Consider the following 25,975-nt stretch of genomic DNA (forward strand, 5'->3'; position numbering starts at 1 on the left):
CTTAGGTTTTAACCTCATATTTTTGTAATCTTCCATTCTTCTGTTGACAATAACTAACCGTCACTACCACTTTACAAATCCTCTGTTTTTGTTTTTTTTTTATTATTTTAATAATCTGCTTCCTCCCACTTTCCATTCTCTACATTCACTCCCTTATTTGGTCCTTTTTTTCTGGTTTCACATTTTAACATTTTTCTCTGTTCTGTTCACGAAAACTAATCATCTACGCACACTTCAAATCTCCTTGATACTTGTCACTTTTTTTTCTTACCACTTCCTTCTTACCTTCTGTTCTCTTATAGTTTCTACTAATCACACACCTTTCAAACCGTAATTAGGTATCTCTCTTCACCATTTTCTCCACCATCTGTCAAGAAACTACCTTACTGCGTGCAGGATCACCCAGTTTTAATACTCCCTTCTTGGCACTATCTTGGCTAGCCCAGTCTGCGTCTCAGACCTAATATGTCACAAACATAAGCTCTTACACTACATATGATTAGGCAAGACTTTGACCTCTGTCATCCCCCCCAGGTGGTACATGGTGACCACTCAATTTTTGACAACATTATAGACATAAATAGATGCCTCTAGTCTTTCCAAATGTTTTACTCTATAAGAGAACATGAAGACCTGTTTACAACTTAAATGCCTCACTCTGCTATTAGCCTACAGGTATGTAATCACTTGACTACCAAGAGAGATTTTTTAAAGATTTATGTTAAGTCGTTTACATTCTATATGTCACTTTAGCATTCTTTTACTGTTGCAGATATACAAGATTTCAGCAGGCCCACAGCCATGTGAATCTACGAAGGATAGCTCTTGCTAAGGAACTGGGATCAAAGCAGATGAAAGTAAAAAATGTGGAATTGAGCTTTTCCAACACTTTACAGGTAGTATATTTTATGTCCACTTTCAAGAGGACATAAATAACATAGGAATTAAGAATTATTTGTCGCCACTGTTTGTGTTTTTACACTGCAATAAATATTTGGTTTCAATTACATTTCCTTACTGTTGATTACTGAAGAGTTCCTTGTGCTAGAATATCAAGCACTAAGGATTTCGTCCAACTCCCACTGGAGTCTATTGATTGTTAAACCAAACAACAGTTAAGAAAGTGTCAATTAAGGATTTTAAACTAAAGCATCACTGTGGAAGAATTACACTTCCTTAGAATGCTTTCTAAAGCTCTCAGTTTGGCCTCTAATAATGATACAGAATCAGATGTAATGAAACTAGATTGTGAGCGCCTTTGCTACGACAATGTCTGCATATAATTTAGTGATGCTCACTTCGACGCATATGTATGTTATATGAAAAAGTACAGTTTAATGAATGTTTAATTTTGTTTAGGCAACTTGTACTTGTGACTTAAAATCATAAATCTTTGAATATATATTGAATGGGATGATAAAATGTTAGACATGTCACTATTTTCTCACCCCCATCCTGGTGTTTCTATGGGTGTCATGCACACAGTATTCTTTTCCTCGGTAGTAAACTGTATATTTACTAAGTTTGGTTGAAACTTTCCCATGCTGTTCTCCCACTGACTGCTGAACAATAACAGCAAGCCAAATTTCATTTGCCATAAAGTGGTCAGGTTCTTTGCTCAAAATCTGTCAAATTTCTAACTTTAATGAGGAGTTTTATAGTTGTCCACAATAAATATAAAGTAATCAGTAATGACAATCACAAAGGGCATGGCCAGTACACTACAGAACTCCAGAGCACTGCCTGCTTTTCCTTAGCTTCTCAGTGGACTAAAAAGCTATCCCGACTTACCCTGCCTCTTCCTTGCCTCGTCGTATTTCGGATCTGCAGCATTCAGTTTCAAATCTGGTTTTGCCTCTAAAAAGAAAATTGAGAAAAGGACAAATGTCAAGTACAAACGGCAATGGAAGAATTTTTTTAACAATTTTTCTTAACTTTTTGTTTGGTTAAAAACTCAAATGCAAATAGATGCAACATAAGGATAAAAAAATGCCAAATGAAAATACAAAAACCAAATAATGTAAGATGCACATGCCACATGCAAGGACAATGGAATCCATTTCAGTTAAGTACACCAATCCAAAAAATCCATTTAAACTGTACGGTACTGTGGAGTGAGTCTGCCTAGGTACCATTGTTGAATGCCCACAGTAACAACCCCAGCTACAAGGATATAATGGAACTGGGAGAATATAAGGGATAAGGGGTGTTTGACTATTTGAGGCACAATGAATCAAGCAAATAATCCTAATAATCATAGGTCTGTGAGGTGTAACATGTCATTTGTAGAATGAGATGTTCCACATCCTCAATTTCCGTTGACCCACAAAAGATGTTCGTAGGTTAAAGTAGGTAGGATGTAAGAAGCACCCCACTTTCAGGAAGTTTTTGACGGTTTTTGCAGATCCCAGCTGTACAGAACCCGTGCTATGGGAGATTAAGGTTGCGGAATGGTCCTTCTACTTGCTGGGTGGAGTCGTTTGCTCCACGGGGCCGCAAGTGAAGGGCACAGAGGGCAAGTGGCATCCACAACGTCAAAGAAATTGTCACCAAAAAGACAACAGATGTTCAGATTTAATTGTAAAAATTGTTCAGGGTCCATTATGAGATGCATTCGTCCAAACATCTAATTGGAATTTAATGCCTGTGTAGCCGATCAATTACAAGAACTTAGGATTATATGTTACAGGAAATTGATACGGGTCAACTTTTCTGGGCGTGTTATTTCACGAAGTGTCTTCCAACATCATCGATGCAGTGGATCAAAGTCCATGGCGGAGAAGCTGGTTCACGTTTCAAGGGCACTATGTAGCAGGACCCTTGCAGCACTGATAGTGTACAGTGGTCAACAGAAAAAATGCCAGTAAAATACAAGAATTGCAGACTAACTACTGGACTGTATCAACAGTCATTTTGCATCACCTCTGGAATGAAAATAAGTCACAAAATATTCCATCCGAAAACCAACGATTTCTCCAGTATGATATTACAGGTGAGTGTAAGAGTCCCCAAGGACCCAAACTGCAGACATGCACTTATGGATAAAAGCATTACAACAAGAGTTTCACGTGGCCACCAATAATGTGAAGGCAGGCTTCAGCACATCTCCTAATCAATGCCAATATATTAAAAAATCGCAGACACGTTCCAAATTCAGTGACAATAGAGTTCACTGGAACTAGGAACAGGTCTGAAATACAGGAAAGCGGTTAAAAATCCCCACACAAAAAGTCCAACGGGGGTCGAGCTGACAGACACGGGAGGCCACGATACTAGGGAGTCACGACCAATATACGTATCTACGATTCACGCTACATATTACCACACGAAAGGGTGCCATTGTACTGTCGTGCGAGTACCAAACGAGCATCTGTGTACCACTAGGAACAAGCATGCATGCATGTCGGAAGGAATAGATGTCAGTGACGATTTCCAGCTGTAGTAAAATTATAAAATTTTGTCGCAGTTGTGAATATTTTTTAAATCAGCTGTATCAGGCACGGAAACCATGCCAGACCAGAACTCGAACTCTGACTCTCCGCTTATCGCGAGTGCTCGCCTTAACTGTCTCCGCTATCTGTGGGCATTTCCAGAACCAATCAGAACTCCCGTATGCAGTGTCTATGTCCCCATCGCTCACAGCTTACTTGGACTTTCGCAACCAGGGATAATGAGGCAAATGTGTTCAACATTAGTATTAGCATAGACGAGATACTGGCGGAAGTAAAGCTGTGAGGACGGGGCGTGAGTCGTGCTTGGGTAGCTCAGTTGGTAGAGCACTTGCTCGCGAAAGGCAAAGGTCCCAAGTTCGAGTCTCGGTCCGGCACACAGTTTTAATCTGCCAGGAAGTTTCTTAGTATTAGCATCTTACTGCTCATGTAGGCTGTAATATTTATTATTAGAATGTCTGTTCCTTCAGACCTGCATGCACATCTGAAGGAACAAACAATGGTGACAATCTGCAGCTGTGGCAATATGTATGATTTTCATGCCTAACACAGCTGATGTGAAAAATATTTACAGCTACAACAAAATTTCATATTACGACACTTGCAGATCGTTATCAATCTCTGTTCCTTTAAATATCCATACATGTCTGAAGGAACAGACACTGTAATAATAATTACAGTCTAGGTAGCAATACATATAATAGTTAACATTGAAAAAGTTTGGTTCATCAACCCTTCTGCGGGAATCCAGGTAAGATGCGGGCACCAAGGTCTAGATGCTGTGACATACGGAAGTTCGCATCGGTCCTCGTAGCGTGCACAGATAGATGTGATGCTTAAGATAACCGCTCGTGATGAGTGGAAAATTCAGGTTTGACTCCAGACCCGGCACAAATTTTCACACACCACCAATAGGTACGATTCCCATGTCTAATCCAGACGATGTTAAAAATACTCGTAATAGTGACAAAATTACATATCTGGAACATCATCGAAATGGTTGTTTCGTGTGAAGTACACTTGTGGAAATGTCGTATCAGGGTATCGCTTGTTTCTGGATCTATGTTTATTAGGATTATTTATCATCATCTACTCACCCCTTTTGTTTGTAGCCGTAATACTCAAACCCCCCGTATACAATATGAAAAACACTAAAGTAATGTACAGTGTGTCCAAAGGACAAGAAATCACATTCAGAATTCTTACCTAAAGACACGGAATTCACAATACAGGGACGGATACCACTACATCGGTATATCTACACACCTACTCCCCAAGCCTATGTACAGCAAATGGCAGAGGATGTTTTCACCATTGTTCAAGAGTTTCTGTCCTATACAATTCTCACACCGATCAAGACACATACTGGCTGTCTATATGTCTGTCTATGTGCCCTGATGCCGTTTTACTTTATTCTCGTGGTCCCTACACAACATATATGATGGTGGCAGCAGCATGATATCCATAGTTTTCCCAATAGGGTTTTGCAAGAACAATGTCTGTGTCATCTTCCTATCCAGAAGAGGCTTCAAAAAGTAAGTTACACATTATCAAAGCAGACCAAGTAACTTTTCAATAATGTGAGTAATTCAGTCATTTTGCAGAATGGCACAGGAGATTAGTTACAAGATTTTAGGTTGAAACAGTATCAAGTTTGTTACTCTATAAGTTTTGTGGAGGAACACAATAATAGTAGAATGTAATGAAAAGGCTTTTGTGGTCAGTGATTACCTGTTTAATCAATGGAGATACACAATGTAGCAATGGTTGCTTCGGTATGAATGTGAAACGAGCTTAACAAACGACTATACAAGTTTAGGCAATATTAGGGAAGTGTTTTATGTGCTAAAGATTGTTATTATTTCAGAGTGAAATTTTCTGTTTTTCAACTGAACAACTTTAATATCTGGAATTCATAAGACAGACATGTTCTCATTAGGCACACAGTCGGGTTTACTTCTCTACATATAACTGCCACACCCAAGTCCGATAGCCAGAAAATAACTAAAATAACTGAAAGAGAGCGATTTAAACCTGTCAGTAACTTCAAATTTACTTTACTGAAATCATTTCAGGCCAATGCATTAGAGCACTCCAACGGCACGATGAACCTGTGTGAACGGCATTCGTTCCCACCACTCTGCAGATGCTTCAGAAACGGGCAACCGCCAGTTTCCACACTCACCGTCCGGCAGATGTGCACTCGCCAAGTCGGACTGACGGGCAAGTGGCCCTTCGGCGTGGCTACAGAAATGTGGACCCCGTACAGCTTTGTCATTACACAGTGGTTTTAATGGGCCCAGCAAGTGTTGGAATGCATTGAGAATTGTAACTGGCGTTAGCTGACGATTTTCCTTCTTTTATGAGGAGGAACTGTATGCTGTATATAGGCCATTCTACAAGTATTATCCCAAATGATTGAGTACGATTATGTGTAACTAAAATTAAAGCTGTAGCAAAATACTTAAGACAAATAAAGATCACCGATTTAGCTACGGGACTGTAAATGTGCATGAATGAATAACTAACTGATGAAATAATTCGAGCATTCAGTTTGCCGTTAAAGTACACTGACAATGAGACCTATATTGGACGTTGAGGAACGTGACAACTGATTATAAATTTCAACTTTGTTCATAATTAACAAAAAGGAATTAACAGAACTTGTTACAGCTATTAATGTTAACGGCACGGATTGTGAAGAGGAAGGACGCTCGAGGTGTAATGGTGTAATGGTGTAAGGCAAGCGCATTGTGCAAGTGCACGTTGTTAATTTGCAGCTTATGTGCAAGTGAGTGGGAGCGTGTGACTTCCTTGTGGCAGTGGACAGTATTCACTCAGCTGTGCCACTACATGAGACAGTATTCGTAACCTTTGGGAACTTGCGCCAAACTATTTGAAGTTTATTTGTTTATTCTCTCTCTCTCTCTCTCTCTCTCTCTCTCTCTCTCTCTCTCTCTCTCATGCACCACAATTGCAAGTGGACCACTTGGACAGGCTTTACAACCGCAGGGATCTCCATTGTATCTTTAATGATTAACTTCACATCTGGAATTAATTCAAATACTAAAAATAAATGTGTTCTAAACTATACAAAATGTACTGTATGCTTCTGAAGGTATGAGAGCAATCCCAAAAGACCGCACATGGCTGTGTGACAAAAATAAACTAAAGCTTCATGCTCCAACAATGGCAGATCTTTAACAGGCAAGTTTATTTCACAAATGTAGATCAAATAACAACCATTAATGTTCATAATCACGAATACATATGCTTCAAATTTGGGCGAAATAAGGATAGCTAGAAAGATGCAAAAAGAATTGATGTAAGAGAAAGCACAAACGATCTGTAGCATAACAAGGTGATAAACTATTAATTTTATTGAAATAATTATCACCAAGATACAGCATCGGTCACAACAATGTGACCACTTACCTGACAGCACTAAAACTGCTGCAGCTTAGCTGTAGTAAGGAAAATACTATCAATTCATCACAATGGTGAACATTATTACAAGTATTAAGTGAAACTATCTTTCCTGGTTTTATGCATCATAATTGGCCAATTTCATCTACACTGACTTTTCAAGTGCACCAGAATGCTACCAAAAATGTAGCCTTGTGGTGTGCTTGTGAATAACCATAAACAAACAAGCTTGAAAAAAAATGGTTTCATTTAATTCTCGTCATAAGGTTTAATACTGCTGCGAGTACAATAAGCAGTAAATCTGATATCAATCTGAAAATTGTTAGTGGAAGTGCTAGGCTCCTTACAAACTTGTGCAGCTGAGTCGCATTCTTCGTTTAACAGGCAGTTCCCATAAGGCCCTACAAATTGGCCATATGACTGTATGACATGTTGTACAGCCACTGGTCCCATGACATTTTAAGATGTCTCAGCCACATTCGACCCTCTCTCAAGTGGCGATCTAGCAGTGCGGCTGCAGAAAAAGTAAATAAAAGTTGCCATATCGCCATGTTGTACAGCATTTTTGGTCATTTGTACTTTGCGACTGTCAAATAACGGGCTTTTCCTGTGTCGTTTTAAAGATTTTTGTTTGTGTATCATGCTGCAAGTTGGAAGTTTTCATCACTGAAGCAGAATTTTGTCCCGTAATTTGGGTTTCAGGAAATAAGGATTATAGCAGTAAGATCGTAAAACATAAAACATAATGATTGGGAGAAGAAAAAATTTGTCTTTACTTTGAAAATAAAACTGTATAAAAAAGAATGCCACATGTATTGGTTTGTTTATTATTTATTGGAACACATTTTATATCTTATTCATTTGCCTAAGAATAGCCTCTTCAGGGCTAACAAAGTAATCTGTGAATTTGTCCCAGATACTCGTGGCACAGTCGTTTCTTATAGCACGGTGCTCCATATCTCTGTACCAGTTATTTCTAAAGTTCCAGCCAACATTAACTCATCTGTTTAGCGAATAAAGTCGTGCAGAACTCACCAAGCTCTAATGATTACTGTACAGATGTCCTCTCTCACATTTTTTTCTATGAAATATTCACCATTTTGCTGCCATTTTGTAAGTGGCTCACATGAGCACGCAGCTGTTGCCACGGAGTCTCTGCCGAGCAGTTCAGTTGCGTGTCTGGCAATGTGTGACGCAATCCTGAGAGAGCTGTGCACGGCTTTAAGTGAACCACATGGCTGAATCACAGCAACTGTGTCACTAGTGTGAAAGTACTTGCCTTCCTGCAATTTCTGAACTGACTTACAAAGGAAAACCTTCTGGGTTCACGACGCATATCTCTGTAAAAGATACAACACTATGCTTTGGTGGAACTTGCTGCATCATAAAGGATGTTTTAGGCATATTCTACAAAAGAAAACCATGGAAATTAATACTATTAATATCAGTTTATGAAGAGACTCTGAAATGTGTGAGCTTTTGTTAATGTTGCATGCTGATTTCCATATTTTCATTTGTTTTTGTACATACTGAGGAAATGTCATCTTTCCCAAGCTGCACATCAATGGGCACCTCCACAGGTGATACTATAACATGTTAGAAGTGTGCAATCTAAGACTGGGCGTGTGTGGTCTATCACTTAAATGACTGTTGCAGCATCCCGGAAAGGAGACATTCTCATTCAATATTGTATAATTTGGTTTATGCCTCAATGAAAGTGAAACTATAAGGTATTTCTGTTGTTTGTAAATAAGCACAATGCAAACGTAAAACTGTCAGTCATCATTTGATTGCCTATGTGAGCAGAAATGTTAAAACTGGATATCATATCACACATACTGAAATAAAATCTTTACTTCTCATCTGGGCAGGATTGTTGACATTTAAGAAGAGTAATTTTTTATTTATGAACAGCAAGACCAATTATTTCCAGTTCATCGAGAAGATTCACTTTACACAATTTGTTGTCTTGACTGCAGAGAAGAGATTTACTTGACTACAACAGATTTTATTTTCTATCCAGAATATGCATAGTCAAATATATTTCTTAAAGAACAAGAGAAAAAAAATAATTACATTTTTTTTATAGTAGTATAATCATACCGTTTCAATGAGGTGATTAAATTTTCAGAGAATGTGGCCCCATTCAAAACTGGATAATACCTCTGTGATAAGCAACTTATGAGCACCCAAAATAAGCAAAATAAAAACACTAAGGTCTACAGAAAGCCAACTACATGAGCAAAGCAGCAACAGCCAAACACCACAGCTAATCTACAGCAGCACAAAGCAGCCAGTTAAAAACAAAGCAGAATAAATTATGATTAGTAAAAAATTAAAAGTACATTCAAAGATAGACTTTCACAATTTTTATGTGCAATTTTGCATACTGTACACTGGTTAAAACAAAATCATTTACAAATAGAGGCAAAATCAGTTTCTGAAAATGTTACTGCATATTGATATCACATACACTGTTTTTAAACAAGTACGAAATTCTTATGAACTCAAGTTATTGAATTATCAGTCACTGAAAACAAATGGAATCTAATAGCGAGGGGGAAAATGAATCCTTCCTCCGAGAAATTATTCAGTGGAACAGAGCTTTCACTCCCAACAAAAGAAGCTAGATGCTCTGACCTTGCAGGTGTATTAATTCAATATTAGAAGCAGCTAACAGTACACACCTGAACACAGCCCTAACTATCACAGCTCAGAAATGAGGTGCACTGCAATTATTTACACAAAGGAGAACCTCAGCTGACTAACTCTTAAGGAGCCTGCACACATTCAGTATTTACTGACAATACCAGTTTGGCAAGCCTTCAGTATACTGAAGCAACATACACTGTCAATAATTATGTCAGTTGGTAACATGATTTTACAAGGTTAAGGTGTCACTCACCCAATAGAAAGCACATGCTGCCATTACATTAGCTACAACTGATAAACAATGGAAATCAATGAGAAAGGGAAAATGGGTCCGAGAATGGCTAAAAATAAGAGCGTAAAATGTTTCCAGAATTAGTTACAACATATTTAAAAGCATACAAATTTTAAAGGTGAATATTTTGAGAAAAATTAAAATGATTTCTACAAAACATATTTTTCTTTCATTGCTTTTGCACTAACTGAAATAGTAAGCCTCATACTTGTAGCTACAAATCACCTTTCTGCTCTGCTAAAAAGAAACTGTCACATTTAGTTTGCACACCAACACAAACACAAACCCCTCCTATCTTTCGTCCACAGCGCACCTCTTTCTCCAGTACAGAATACTACTGTTGTTCCATTATCACAATCACCTTCATTCACTGCTCCCCCGTCAACCTTCGTTTCATTTAACACAGCCATCTCACGCATCCTGTAGCACCACTACCACTCACTGCCTTATAGGGACCGTCTACACACAGATGACCTGTACAATGGGAATGAGGGTGGAAAGAGGCAATAAGCTGACAAAGCGAAGTGAGCATCAATTTCAGCAAGGCACTCAATCCCTCAACAAAAATTTGCAATGTGGCACGATTTGTCGCATCAATTGTATCATCTAGTTCTTAACTATACACCAGAAAAATTCAACAATTTTATATTCTGGGCATCCGTAGCTGCTGAAAGTCATGACATTATGAGGAATTCTGCTAATAACCGGTAAAATTGTTGTTCATTAAAACACAACCGATTTCGAGGCCTAAAACCACATCAAAGTGCAACCTATACGGAAAAAAACAAAATACAGCAGTCATCACATTTTGTGCACATTAAAATTAATAAAGGAATATCTAAAATTCACTCATAATGTTAAAAGAAGACTTGCTCCATTAATTTAAGATGAACTAAGGGCTGCAGTGCCATGTTTTACAATTTGCCTGAATCTAAAACGAAAAAAGAAACATATTTTATAGTGAGAGGACCCTAAAAGTTTTTAAAGGGGCCAGATTGGCAATAAAAAATTGTCACTGCTAACTTAGTCGTGGCATTATACAAATTATATGTGGAATTGCCCTAAGAAATTAATAGGGCCAACCAGTAAGTCATTTTGAATAAGATATAAGAGTTCAGGGCAACCCTAACTTTAGTAATCCCCAATCTGCATTAACAGCGCACTTACGTGAAGAGGGGCAGAGCATCACAAACCCTTCAGTAAATTTAAACATACTACATTAAAAAAACTATTTTGAGAGTAATTCTAGAATATATTATACACACATCAAAAAAGTTTTGGATCATCTCGGTTCCGAGAGTTCGAGAACCTGTACAGAAAACTGGAATAGAGATCAACATAAACATCATTTCTAGCCTTTTCATTGCTCATGAAAACCAAACATTTCATGTTGTACCACCACACAGCGAGACCTTCAGAGGGGGTGGTCGAGATTGCTGTACACACCGTTACCTCTAATACCCAGTAGCACGTCCTCTTGCAATGATCCATGCCTGTATTCATCGTGATATGCTATCCACAAGTTTATCAAGGCACTGTCGGTCCAGACTGTCCCATTCCGCAACGGCGATTCGGCGTAGATCCCTCAGAGTGGTTGGTGGGTCACGTCGTCCATAAACAGCCCTTTTCAATCTATCCCAGACATGTTCGATAGAAATTCACATGTGTCGATAGAAATTCACATGTTCGATAGGGTTCACATCTGGAGAACATGCTGGCCACTCTATTCGAGCGACATCGTTATCCTGAAGGTAGTCATTTACACGATGAGCACAGTGGGGGCGCAAATTGTCGTACAGAAAGACAAATGCCTCGCCAATATGCTGCCGATGTGGTTGCACTATCGGTTAGAGGATGGCATTCACTTATTGTACAGTCATTACGGCACCTTCCATGATGATCAGCAGTGTACGTCAGCCCCACATAATGCACCCCAAAACAGCAGCGAACCTCCACCTTGCAGCGCTTGATAGACAGTGTGTCAAAGGTGCTCAACCTGACCGGGTTACCTCCAAACATGTCTCCCACAATTGTCAGGTTGAAAGCATATGCGACACTCATCAGTGAAGAGAACATGATGCCAATCCTAAGCGGTCCATTCGGCATGTAATCAGGTCCATCTGTACCACGCTGCATAGTGTCGTGGTTTCAAAGATGGACCTCGCCATGGAAGTCAGGAATGAAGTTACACATCATACAGCCTATTGCGCACTGTTTGAGTCTTAACACAACGTCCTGTGGCTGCACGAAAAGCATTACTCAACACAGTAGCTTTGCCGTAAGGGTTCCTCCGAGCCATAATCTGTGGGTAGCGGTCATCCACTGCAATACTAGCCGTCAGGCGGCCTGAGCGAGGTATGTCATCGACATTTCCCGTCTCTCTGTATCTCCTGCACATCTGAACATTACTTTGGTTCACTCCAAGACACCTGGATACTTCCCTTGTTGAGAGTTCTTCCTGGCACAAAGTAACAATGCGGACGCGATCGAACTGTGGTATTGACCATTTAGGCACGGTTGAACTGCAGACAACGCGAGCCGTGTACCTCCTTCCTGGTGGAATGACTGCAACTGATAGGCTGTTGGACCCCCTCCGTCTGCTAGGTGCTGCTCATGCACGGTTGTTTACACCTTTGGGTGGGTTTAATGACATCTCGGAACAGTCAAAGGGACTGTGTGTGTGATACAATATCCACAGTCAACATATATCTTCAGGAGTTCTGGAAACTGGGGAGATGCAAAACTTTTTTTGATGTATGTAGTTTAATATATCAGTGGAATTCTTCCTAACATCAATAATATCAACGTTTTCTGTTACCTATTATTTTTCCCTTATTTTCTCAAACAATTACATGCTGTTTGTTTCCTGAGAAAAATGTTGATGAAAACTAAGAGGGAAACACAAACCACCTGACAAAAAAGTGAATCACCCAGACGACACGGTCAGATGTCACTCTAACTTTGTATACATATATATATATGTCATCAGCGGGTATCTAAATGATGAGATTTGCAATTCTCAGTGACAGGTAGGACTGCCACTAGAGAGCAGTATATGTTTAATGTTGTGTTGTCAGGCCTGTTAGGGTATGTGAGGGACAAATCAGCATCAGACATTGAGCAATCACTGTGAAGGACAGTGTGGTACCGTGTACACGGATGATTCAGCATTACCAACACCTTACAGAGTTCGGAAGGGGACACACACTGTGTCTCCATCTGCACAGCTGGTCATATCGTATAATATCCAGACCCGTGAAGCATTTGGATGTGGCAGTGGCTCACAGGACAGGCTTACCAGTCATCAAGGTTCCGGTCAATCATATCTGACCACTACCAGAGAAGATCACATACTGTGCACTGAGCATTTTGCAACCCCTTCACATCAGCCCTTGCAATCCAAGGACAAGACACACTGTCACTCGGCACCATTGACTGGATATCAGTAACAACTAGACAACGAAATTGCCTTCCCAGTGTAAGCTGTCGTAAGCAGAACACAGAGAGCTACTTGTCAAATTGTGCCTCAACTGAGAGGACAGAATGTTGACGAACAGCATCGCACTGTATTCTGCACTACCCTGGACGGCCGTCGTCAACAAGTACAGTGGCAACCTGGAGAAGTCCCGTATTTCCGACGTTTTCGAGGGACACAGTTGTGTTACCCCGGTGTCGACGTGCAGGGAGTTGCTGGGTACGACCTCGGGTCACGGCTGGAACATCACACACACATCCCATCCCCTCATTTTTACCTCAGGAAAGGGTACAACAAATGTACAGCACCCTTCCGAGTGAATTGATGCACACATCTGAGCCAGAAGCAGTGTAACTTCAGGATCATAACTCACCTCATACTGCAAAGTTGACGGTAAAATTTGACTCAATTTTGTAATCAGTGGAACATCAGGCACCCCCTCAACCCATAAAGCTCCATTTCATTTCCTCCTTCCCTCCTGGGTGAGTCTTTTTTTTATTTTGTCAGACAGTCAGATATAAGAAAAAATGCTATTAAGTGACCAACACAGCTTTATAAGAGTAAGATCCTATAAAGACTCCTGAATGAATCTTTCGTACTGCAGTGGATAGTAAGCCAATTTGAAACTTTCTAACAAACAGCCGGCCAGGACTCAAACCTGTCAACGGTTCTGCATTCGAGTCCTTGTCTGGCACGGAGTTTTAATCAATCAGAGTTCCAAATCATGTACAGACTGTTTATTTAGTATGACACAGTTAAGTGAAAAACATAAAGAATTCAACAAACCTACATTTACAGCCTTCATATATCACTTCAAAGCTTTTGAAAGAATGGTTACACGAACTATGGAAAATCGTGGACAAGTAACAAATCTCAGCCCACCTGCTAAGTGCTGTTTAAAATCTTTATCACGAAATGAATGCTGAGGCTGTTGTAAATGGGAAAAATGCAAGCAAATAATTGTAAATCAAGATGTCAGACAACAATATCAAGGGCACAAGCTCGCTTTGAAAAAGGCAGAGGAAAGCAATCGGCCATTTGTTTTGAAGGTAACCGTCCTGGCATCTTCCTTAAGTGATTTAGGGGCATGGAAAACCAAAACTTGATGTGAGAATTTGAAATAGTGTATGTGGTAGCTATCAGTTTCATAATTCAAAGGACTGATGAAAGAAAGTGCTAACCTACGAGAACATAATTTTCGGTTAATGCCTGTTATAAGTTGGTTAAACTGAAAGACAAGAACATAAAGGCAGTAAGAAAAAACAATTTATATAGTAGACAATTCTTTCTAGCAGTAGGAACATACTCAAGCTATCATTAGGTGACGTATTTAAAAACACAACAGATACTGCGGTCAGACTAATCCTAGCCGAACAAAGGATTAGCGATTCCTCTTGCTGGCTGATCTCTTCAATGCCTAATCAGTCAGAATTTTAACTCCTAACAGATGTTTGAAACTCTCTCTGCTCATTCAAATCTGTAGTAGATGACACTTCTTCTGGGAGCAGACAGAATATTTTCAAAGCTCTCTGTATCTGATAATTACTCCCAGAAATAACTGCAGTCATAGATTGTGAAAGGCACCTTTCTGAGCAATCGTCAACCACGTCCTCACTCACATCTCGGGAGAGAAAGGACCAAACTGACATCACAACTCTCTATGAAAACAGAACTCATGTCAGATGATATCCAATGTGAGTGATCAACAGTAAGGCTTCTCCCAGTCTCAGATAGAAAATGGTTGCCGACCCTAAACGAAAAAACATCTTTAGCTAAGTCAGAGCTGTGGCATCGACATGCCTCACCACAGCCCAAACAGGGCACGGAACTCGCCTATTGTCGTCAATCGCACAATGCTATAGTAGCGGACGGGTGAAAGGAAGGATTCATCTTTCCACTCCCACTTGCTAAAAAAACTAGAATGGCAAGAGCACGAGGGAAGTAGTGTTTCAAACGCTCCAGCCTCACTTTACAGACCTTCTATTAATCTCTCCAGAAAAGCAGTCAGTGTCTGGAAACCTGTAATATTGAGAAAACATAAAACACCATATAAAAGTCGCAGGAAATATACTGCAATGGCCTCATGAAATTATAAATTCTGAAGTTATATTTCCACGTGTTTAGCAAGCTCAACAGTTCTGTGTTCTATCCCATTGTTTCAGTAAGTGATCTAGTCCTCAAAATAGTTGTGCAAAAATTCAACTACTCATCACAGCTAGCCGTGAAAACAGTGTGCAAAAAATTGGAACTGTCGATCTGGCTATACACCTACAAATATACCTTCTGTCACTTACAATGGAAAAAATATCAGAATTTGGAAAAATACTATAATTACTTTAACCTCAGTGTCATTTTCTTTCTGTTTGTCAGATGACAAAAGCCATTAATAATTGTACATAAAACTGCAATACATAACATCACATTAAATTTTCTAATTATTTAAATCTGTTCTTAACAATTTCTTACTACTGGAGTCTGTAGCCTGTTCTAAAAGTAAACTTTTTCATTGCGGATCATGTTTAGATTGTGCAGATGCAAAATGTCAGAAAGTCTACTTGCTTTTCCTATTTTCATTAGCTAATGTCTTATGGCCTCATATTGTTAGATAACTTATCACTGAAGAAATGGTGTTGCCCAGATGTGTGCACAAGGATAATGTATGGCATTCCCTCCAGTGCCTCTTGTAGACATCTCTTTAAGCAGCTGGGCATACTGATGACAGCCTGGTAATATATTTACCCTCTTATGAAGTTTATTCATGACAATCAACCACACTTTTTTTAAAAAAAACATCACTAACATTCATAAATACCGAAAGGAAAAATTATTTATACTAACCATCTTTCTGTCTTAGTGTAGTGCAGAAGGGAGTGAGGTATTCTAACGTATAAATCTATGACCACTGACCCAGCGATGTAAAGAATTTTATAGGTAATAAAATTAACCTCAAACAAAAGCTGAAACCATATCTGCTTGAGGTCTCCTCCTGCTCGGCAGAATAATTTCTGAATATGCAGTATAGTCTGTTCAAAACTACTTCACAACTGCCCTAATGTGAGTAATTTTTATCATTTAAATTTTACAAAAAGACCACTTCTTTCATCAGTTACCTTTCTGCTGATGTAACAATAACAGATTGGTTCGTGGCAGAGTAGGATAAACTGTCATCAGCAAAGCCACTCTGGCAACCAAATCATGCTGCAGTATCACCTGATTTGTGAGACTGAGGCTCTAGGAGCCATGGCTGCAACACTAAGCTCTTTTCTGTTTCTCCTCCTCCGAGATGGGTCTATGGAGTCTGTGCCTATTGGAGTTACTTTCTCACTCTACCGCACTACCACCCCCCCCCCCTCCCCCTCCAACAATTCTCACCATTTAATTCCCACCAGAAAACTATACCTACGCCTACACAGCGAGAGTACAATGGCATTGTGGTATTTCTTTCATGTGCATCGCAAGACACATGTAAATGGACACACTATTATAATAACACAAACAAAAATTTTCTTGTAGTCACTTTTCATTGTAATTAAATAGTTTGTTGCCACGATCAGGTGGAGAGGATCACCCACTCCGCTCAGATGTCACCTTAACTATACTTTACCATTGCTCTTTCCTGCAATCCTCCCAGCAGTTTTACTTATTGTAGGTCTTTCATAACACTGTCCACACATCACATTCAGGGTCTTGCCAAAGGTCCAGTAGCAATTATTTTGGCATTTAACACTATTTTTAGCCACAGAAACAGAATACAGCTGACTGAGGGAGACATGCAGACTTCTCGGAAAATTCTGTATTGTAACATGCCAAACACTTGACACAGCTTATTTGATAAGAGAAATGCAAGTAACATTTGTAAAATTTCCTATGTTATGTAGTGGCCACAACCAAAGTAAATTTCTTTTGTCTGTCCACACACAACTGAACAAGTCGAATTATTCCAGAACCACAAGAAACATTCTTACAGACGACTGCTCGTGAAAGGGTTTCCGACAGGTTTACAACACAGTACAGCGGGACAGGAAAGATAAGAATTCAATATGGTGTTCACACTGAGGTCACTAGAGCTGGGAGACCAGGACAAGGATAAGGAAGAGGGAGCAGTGGTGGTCATCATAAGCACCTCAGAATTCTAACTCTTTCATCGCGTGACATATAGTCCCTTCATCAAACGGTAGACAAGGAAGCTATTTACACTCAGGCAACACATTTTTAGTCATTGAATGGAAATGAGAGCAGTATTGAAATAGATTTCACATTTTAAACAGTTTTCCAGCAGAACTGAAACACTTAGTAATAAACATTCACATTTTCAGTTGAAAGATTTTCTTGTGGTACACTCCTTTGATTCTGTACACAAATTTCTCACATTAATTTAAGAACTCACACTGCAACTTATCATTTGTGCATATACTATCATGAATCTGAGGTTTTTTTTATTATTCAATTTTCTTCTTGCTCTTAAATTTTCTTTCAGCTCTGAGTGGATCATTCAATAACCACGTGGACTTTGCTCAACATCTCAACAAGAGTTTGATGGACAACTAAAATTTGTAAATGAAAAAGGCACAAGACGCTAGAACCTTCTGATACCTAATGTCAGCTTTGACTTGTAAAGTAATGATGTTGGAGTGTGTGACATCACGAGTGCAAACAGACATTATTTATTTTGCTTCTACATTATTTTTTGTAACGCAAGTTATAGCAACAGACCGATCTGTAATCCCCCCCGCTTACACACACACAACACTATAGGTTTGTCTGCAGTTTTGATGAGGTCACGCGTCAAAGCCAACAGGTGGTACCATTAGGTTCAACACTTCTCGCAGCTCTCACACGTGAGCGAGAAGCAAGACAGAGTCGGCTGCGAATACTCACTGGAGGCGAGGTTGGCCGAGAAGCTGTCGTCGGACTCCCCGGGCGGGAGCGGCCGCAGCCCCTCCTCCCGCTCCGCCGCGTCGATCGCGTCCTGCAGTCGGCTGTTGAACCACTCCCGGAAGCCCCGCATCTTCGCCTCTCCTAGCTTGTAGATCCTAGGGTCTGAAAGTTTACACAAAAGCTGCCTCCGAGACTAGTGTCGCCGAGCTACACGTCGTACGCAACCCTGTCGTGACACCGTCGCCACTGGCAGAGACGCGAGTCTTCCCATTTAGTTTCATCTTTTAAGCAGTTACCATTCTTTTACTTACTACATTATATTTTTGCTATCCATCGGAGGAACATTTTTGTACCAGTGCCCCTGTAGGCCAGTGGTCTTACATATCACTCTAGTAGAGCCTTACGGATCCCTACATACGCCTTATCGGTAAATGATACTCCCAAACAAAAAGACTGTCGTAAAAGAGAGTAAAACTAATGTCGAAATTTATTATTTGTTTTCACGTGGAGAACCGACCCGAGAGACAATGCGTATCATTAAGAGGGGATGGCAATGACAACAATTTTATGAGAGGGAGTACTCGTGCACACGTGACGCGTACGCTCCTCGAATCGCCAGCCCACACTCGAGTAGCGTACTGAGCCGGGAATAAAAAGAGGTAAAGAGAACAATTACTGTATCAAGTTAGGATATGTGGTTACGAATCCTATCACACCAGCACCCTGGCAGCAGCTACCGCAATAGGACGCGAGGCACTGGCACAAACCGTCACGACAGAACTCGCCCGTGCCAGCACCTGCCACTGCAGGTCCGGCTATCGGGCGGCAGCACGATCGCACATTGGAGGCAGCACCTCGGCGCCCCTCGTGAGACTGACGAGCCGTCTATCCAATATAATCCCGGATTGGAGTGCACTCGGCCTCATTCTGTTATCGTGTTTTCTCATTTTAACCTGACTCCACTCTCGAAAAATTCTCCACTGTATTAGATTTGTCTAGGTCTGGAGTTTTCTGGAATTTTGAAAAGGTAGGACTGCTTTACCTGTAAGTCCTTTATTTATACACATGACTGTTTTCACAGAATTTTAGCTGTATCATCAGGTGAAATCTGTATGAACTGATAGACAAAGACTCTGTTCAAAAAATTACAGAACTTCGTTCACAATTTTTTTTTTCTCTCTTACCTTTTACTTCTTGTGCACAATTTCCTTTGAAATACTACTCCACAATTGATACTCCACTCACAATTCCGTATCCACTTCCGGAAGCAGTCTCTGTAGACCTCTTGCTGGATCGCACAAAGCGCCATCTGCGAATTTTGTTTTATCTTGCCTGTCCTTGACAAACCACAAACCGTCACCCTTTCAACAGGGTTTTTAACTTTGGAAATAAAAAAAAAAAGTTCACTGCACACAGATCTGTAGAGTACAGAGGAAGAGGCCACACAGTGATTCCGTTTTTTATGCAATAGTAATGCACCGACAGAGATGAATGTCGAGATGCATCATCGTGATGCAAGAGCCACGAATTGTCCAGCACATTTCAGGTCATTTCCTTCTTACATTTTCTCACAGGCATCGCGACACATCCCGACAGTACAATCAATTAGCAGTTTGACTCTGTGGCATGAATTTTTGATGAAGTAATCCTTCAAAATCAAGGAAAACTATCAGCACGGCTTTGACATTTTAAGTGACCTGATGAGCTTTTTTGTGCCTCAGAAAATCTTTTCCAATCCACTGTGAAGATTGAACCGTGGTCTCAACACACAACCGTAGATCCACTTCTCATCAACAGTTATGATTCTCTTAAGTAGCATCTTGTACTCATTAAAACGATCCACAAACTCTTCACAGATTGTGAGGGGAGGTCTTTCTGGTCTTGACTCATGAGCCATGAGATGAACATGGCAGCAACATGATGCACTAAGATGCATTCCAAGTTACTGTTTCAAGATTTCGTGAGATGATCCAACTGAAACGTTACATTCTTCTGCAATCTCTCGGACAGTATCAGAATGGCATGCACAGTTTCACTGATGCTCCTAACACGAGTGTTGTCGATAGACATTGAGGGGCATTCTGAATGGGGATCAATTTTAACTTGCACCTGTCCATTTTTAAACTGTGTGAAACATATGTAACACCAAGTGTGGCTTAAGCACTTATCACCATAGGCTTCCTGCAATATTTGAAGTGTGTCTGTAAAGGTTTTCTCGAGTTTCACACAACATTTAATGCAGACGCGTTGCTCCTCTAACTCTGCCATCTCAAAATTCGCAAACTGAGCAACAACATTCTACTCAATACAACACCAAACAATAACTAACAGACATACAACAGTGGGACTTCCCAGAAGTTACACATTAAACACAGGCGTGTGCACGGATGTCAACAGCATTCCTCTCCAACACACCATTGACACTAAATTGGCAATGTTCTGGATTTTTTTGAACAGACCTCATACATAAGTGAAGAAGATACAAAATCAAGTCACGTTCTGATCGAGAAAAGAGAACGAGATGACCCAGCGTTCACAGTTGCCAATCTTTCGCTTATTAGCAGACGTCACACACAGAACAGTATTGAAGGCTCCCGTGATACCCAGAAAGCAGTACAATGGTTGCAGCTTAGCTTCTAGACAGCAGGACCACAGAATATGGTGCCCAACACAATGTTGTTCACTTCAATTACTGCTTCGCAGCCTGTGTCATCTGGATCCTGTCTACCAAGACCAGATTTTCTGAATTTCACAGGTGGGAACTGTGCCGACAACATATCCTCTGTTTCCGCAATCCCCCTGGTGTCGACCATCACTTTCCTACTCCCAATACTGTTCTTTCCGTGCCTTCGTTCCGCCAATGCAACCACTACTCTTTTACTCTTCTCTATTCCCCCCACCCAGCCCACTTCTTCAACTCTACACCTACATACATATTCTGCCAGCCACCGTACAGTGGATGGTGAAGGGTACCCTGTACCACTACTAGTCATTACCCTTCCTGCTCCACTTGCAAATACAGTGAGGCAAAAATGACCGTCTACGTGCCTCCTATGAAACCTAATTTCTCGTATCGAATATTTGTGGTCCTTATGCTTGGCAGCAGTAGAATCACTCTGCAGTCACCTTCAATGCTGGTCCTCTAAATTTTCTCAATAGTGTTTCTCAAAAAGAATGTTCCCTTGCCTCCAGCGATTCCCATTTAAGTTCCCGAAGCATCTACGTAAGACTTGCACATTTTTCTAGCCTACCGGTAACAAATCTAACAGCCCACCTTTGAACTGCTTCGATATCTTCTTTTAATCTGACCTGATACAGATCCCAAATACTCTAGTAGTACTCAAGAACAGGTTGCACTAGTATCCTATATGCGGTCTAGTTTACAGATGAACCACACTTCCTCAAAATTCTACAAATACACTGAAGTCGACCACTCGACGTCCCTACCGCAATCCTCACATGTGCGTTCCGTTTCATACTGCTTCGCAACATAATGCCCAGATCTTTAAACGACTTAAATGTGTCACGCAGGACACTACATCCGCATTAACTTACATCCTTCGACATTTGGATTTGACTGCCATTTACCGTATATATTCGAATCTAAGCCGCACTCGAATCTAAGCCGCACCTGAAAGTTGAGACTCGAAATTCAAGGGGAGAGAAAACTTTTAGGCCGCACCTCCAAATCGAAACAAAGCTGGCCCATTGTAATACGAGACACAATTTAGTTCGAATGAAAGACGATACAGCTATAGTGGTTTGGTTCGAGTCGTAAGCTTAGCAGTTATGCTTTACCAGATAGCCATTGCTATGCGTCAGGCGCTCCGTCCGTATTTATACGGGTACCCATCCTTTTTCACGTGCTTCGTCTGGTTTGAATCGACTGCTTATTTTGCTTTGAACTGATGAGTGCCGTTTTCTTTGTTATAGGTGTTTACGTCACTCTAAGCTGAAAATGCATTACTGTACTGCGTCATGCATTGTTTGTCACATTCTGATAGTGCGTGTTTACGGCCCGTCGCCGCCCGCGGCATGGCTTGCTTTTGTGCGCGCTCCCACCGCCTTTTTTTTTTTTTTTTTTTTTATTTTTTATTTTTAAAAAAAAGGTATCATCTCATTAGCGAAACAATGGCAAGAGATTGCTATTTGTTCTTACTTACACTGCTGCTTTCTTTGATAATGATCAACAAGAACCAAATAATAGACTGGGTATGATAGAACATGTTCTGAACGAGAGTTAGGCGAAAATTTTTCTCCGTTTGAAAATCTTTGCGGCCGCTTCTTTAGCACATCAAATTCTGCACAGAAATTAGTCATCTTAGATTTAAAAATCTAGTCAGTTGCCATGCTTCATTTCTGACTTTATCACTATTAGGCACAAGAATAATACGAATATAAACATGACACGATACGTATATTCTTCCGCGTTTGCTGTTGTCTCACTCTAGTTTTGTAGTTTATTAGGCAGACAGGATTTAAATGAGATAGCAGAAAACACGAAAGAATACATGGCAAAATGTTAATATTTGTATTCTTCTTATGGTGAAAAGAATACTTGCATGTGATTCACAATTCATAAAAGTTCCTATTAGCAACCAACTCTTCTCACTGGTAGGAAAAAAATTCAGAACGTAGAGTTGGCCATATTGACAAACATCCCTAGTCTTGCCAGTCGGATTTTCGGAGTACATTGAAATTCTGCTACATTCGAAGATGAACAATACGGAATTTGTATTTACTTCGTTGGATAATGTATGAAAATGCAGTGGTCGAAACTCGGGGCGGAGAAAAAAAAAAAGCTCGTCTTCCACCCCACCCCCCCTTTTTTATTTATTTACTGACGCATAGATTTTGGCGCCAGTATTTATCTCTGTGTCTACAAAGCATGCCTGTGTAGCGCTACATATATTTGACGGCAGAAGTTATTTGTGACGGTACCTACCAACATTTTTCAGAACTTCCGCTTGCTTTGCACTCGATTCTAAGCCGCAGGCGGTTTTTTGGATTACAAAAACCGGAAAAAAAGTGCGGCTTAGATTCGAGTAAATACGGTATCACTCCAATCACAAAATGGCAGCATACATGTATCGGCCAAAGAAACTGACACCCACAACCGAGCTCTTCAACAGCAGAGACAACAGTGTCCATCTACCTGCTTCTGTCATCTCTCTCTGAGTTCGCAGAGGCAGCTACGAGTGGAGTAGAGAGATCTTTCTTTTTTTTACACTAGCATTTATCACCTACTAGCACTTATCACCTGTAGTATTGTGTCCAGATTTCAAAATTTGGCAAATTTTATTTTATTATGGTCTTGGTGTGTGGCATTGGGTGAGTGTGGTGGGCAAAAATCTGTGAAATATATAGCAATAAATACTCATGGGTAAAGCTAAATGATATACGACTTACGAACTTCGCCATATATGTGCAGATTCTTTTATTGATTCGTTCACAATCCAGGTCTGGTGATACAGTTCTCAACATGTTTCATCCATAATGTGGTGGGTGACTATACTCACAAATAATAATGCAAAAGAAGAATAAATGAAGTTATTGATGAAAATATGCTAAATTATGAAAAGGATTATACTCACTAAGAATAAGCAGAATGTTTATCTGAAATCACTATAGTGTACCATTTGATTATTCATTTGTTAGTTATGAGTATTTTTAACGTTTAGTCCCTCTGGATTACTTTCTTTATGTATCTGTTGATTGTTGGCAAAGTGTGATTGACGAAAACGCCCTGAGAGATTAAAAACTGATCTACTGGATATTTCATGTATTATTAAAGTCTAACTGACAAAACTACACAAGTATCATATCATGTCAGAGGAATGAAACAATAAACACATTTTATCTAAAAACAAAGATGATGTGACTCACCAAATGAAAGCGCTGGCAGGTTGATAGACACACAAACAAACACACAAAATTCAAGCTTTCGCAACCAACGGTTGCTTCATCAGGAAAGAGGGAAGGAGAGGGAAAAACGAAAGGATGTGGGTTTTAAGGGAGAGGGTAAGGAGTCATTCCAATCCCGGGATTTGCCTCTGTGCTTCCGTCTCGACTGACATCTCTGCCCAAACTCTTTGCCTTTACAAATATCTGCTTGTGTCCGTGTATGTGCGTATGGATGTGTGTGTGTGTGTGTGTGTGTGTGTGTGTGTGTGTGTGTGCGCGCGCGAGTGTATTCCTGTCCTTTTTTCCCCCTAAGGTAAGTCTTTCCGCTCCCGGGATTGGAGTGACTCTTTACCCTCTCCATTAACCCACATCCTTTCGTCTTTCCCTCTCCTTCCCTTTTTCCTGATGAAGCAACTGTTGGTTGCGAAAGCTTGAATTTTGTGTGTTTGTTTGTGTGTATCAACCTGCCAGCACTTTCGTTTGGTAAGTCACATCATCTTTGTTTTTAGATATATTTTTCCCACGTGGAATGTTTCCCTCTATTATATTCATATCAATAAATACATTTTCACACACATGGTAAAGTTTGTAAGTCACAGAGTATATAGTCTTTCCCAAGAGTACTTACTGCTCCATATTTCACAGATTTTCACTCGACACACTAACCCACTGCCACATACTGCAACCCAACTCCCTTATAACAGCATGAGACCAATGGCAATCTATCACCACAACCATGAGTGGGAGGCAGAGGGTAGTCATAGACAAAAGTCTGTCAGCATGCGCGCGCGCGTGCACGCACACTTTTGTGGCTGGAGGCCCTTCCTGACAACAAAATTATCAAAGTTAACCAAAAGAATGGCAACCATGGCATCATCTGCCTGTCAATAATATATATTTGTACCGTGTGTCATTATATTTTAACTGTTCGTGTATCCTATTCTCTGAGGAGAATTTGGGGACCAGCCCTGTATTTGCCTGAACGTTCACGGAAAACTATCCGAGTGCTAAACTAGTGCTGGATGCTGTAACAGCCCAAAGCCTTCAATCTGCTGCACGGATTCGATCCAGATCTGGCTCACCTCTCCGTCTTGCAAGCTGGCAGATTGTAGAGGAGTAGCGAGCTACTGGTACAAATATGCATTTCTGATGGACAGAGAAAATGTAATGCAATGAAGAAAGACTGATAACCACATGAACAGCAAATTAAACAGAAAAACACGTCCCCACGAAGTGCAGTATTATCACACTCCTCACTACTTTCTACAACTCAACAATTTACTGCTACTATGCTGAAATTTCAGTGGCACAAGATTTATTATAAATACAGCAACAAAAGCTTTCACCAACTGACTACATTCTGAAGCACTATCTCGAACTACTGCTCATTATGTGCAGCCTCAAATACTTTCAAAACAAGGACATCACAGACTACAATATCAAACTTCAAGAATACAAGCCACTAAACTTGTTGTCAAATGTCAAAGCAAATCTTTTATACAATTAACAGTTACACTTTGATTATCCAACATTACTTCGTTTGAGAAATGCAGCTGTCAGTTTCATACTGTAAAAAAATACATCACTGATTAAAGTAGTGTGTCAAACAGGCAAAATGACAAGAGGAGGCATTTTAGGCTGCTTTTGATCTGAGAATAACCACCAATTTTGCAAGCATCTAAACCAGGAACTGAACATGTTCCTCAGTGTTATAAAAGATAATACTTTGTTGCAACTCCTCTGTTGACAATAAGTATACTTTCCACAAAATAATCAGAAATCTTAGTGCATTTTACACAGGTACGTCTTTAAAAAACTTTTCGTGCAGTTTGGAAGATACCTATTAATATTCTTGTGCACCTGTCCACAGTTGCATTTAACACTTTATAGGTTAAAACT

The 25,975-nt window shown here is 40.1% G+C and overlaps 1 protein-coding gene across 3 annotated transcripts in view; it reads right to left on the minus strand.

The window, feature by feature from the left end:
* The window catches only part of LOC124720062 (dynamin-like 120 kDa protein, mitochondrial), a 196,435-nt gene that overhangs the window by 132,734 nt on the left and 37,726 nt on the right, over window positions 1-25,975 (minus strand). Inside the window, exons 4-6 of one of the 3 annotated variants that reach the window (XM_047245329.1) lie at window positions 18,173-18,334; window positions 15,272-15,313; window positions 1,792-1,857 (exon numbers count right to left, since the gene is read on the minus strand). In XM_047245329.1, coding sequence (XP_047101285.1) covers window positions 1,792-1,857; window positions 15,272-15,313; window positions 18,173-18,334 — 270 coding nt within the window. The remainder of the gene's footprint in view (window positions 1-1,791; window positions 1,858-15,271; window positions 15,314-18,172; window positions 18,335-25,975) is intronic. The other 2 variants (XM_047245330.1, XM_047245331.1) reach the window with 2 other exon arrangements.

Source organism: Schistocerca piceifrons, chromosome 11 (genome assembly GCF_021461385.2).
Source record: "Schistocerca piceifrons isolate TAMUIC-IGC-003096 chromosome 11, iqSchPice1.1, whole genome shotgun sequence".
NCBI classification, from domain to species: Eukaryota; Metazoa; Arthropoda; class Insecta; order Orthoptera; family Acrididae; genus Schistocerca; species Schistocerca piceifrons.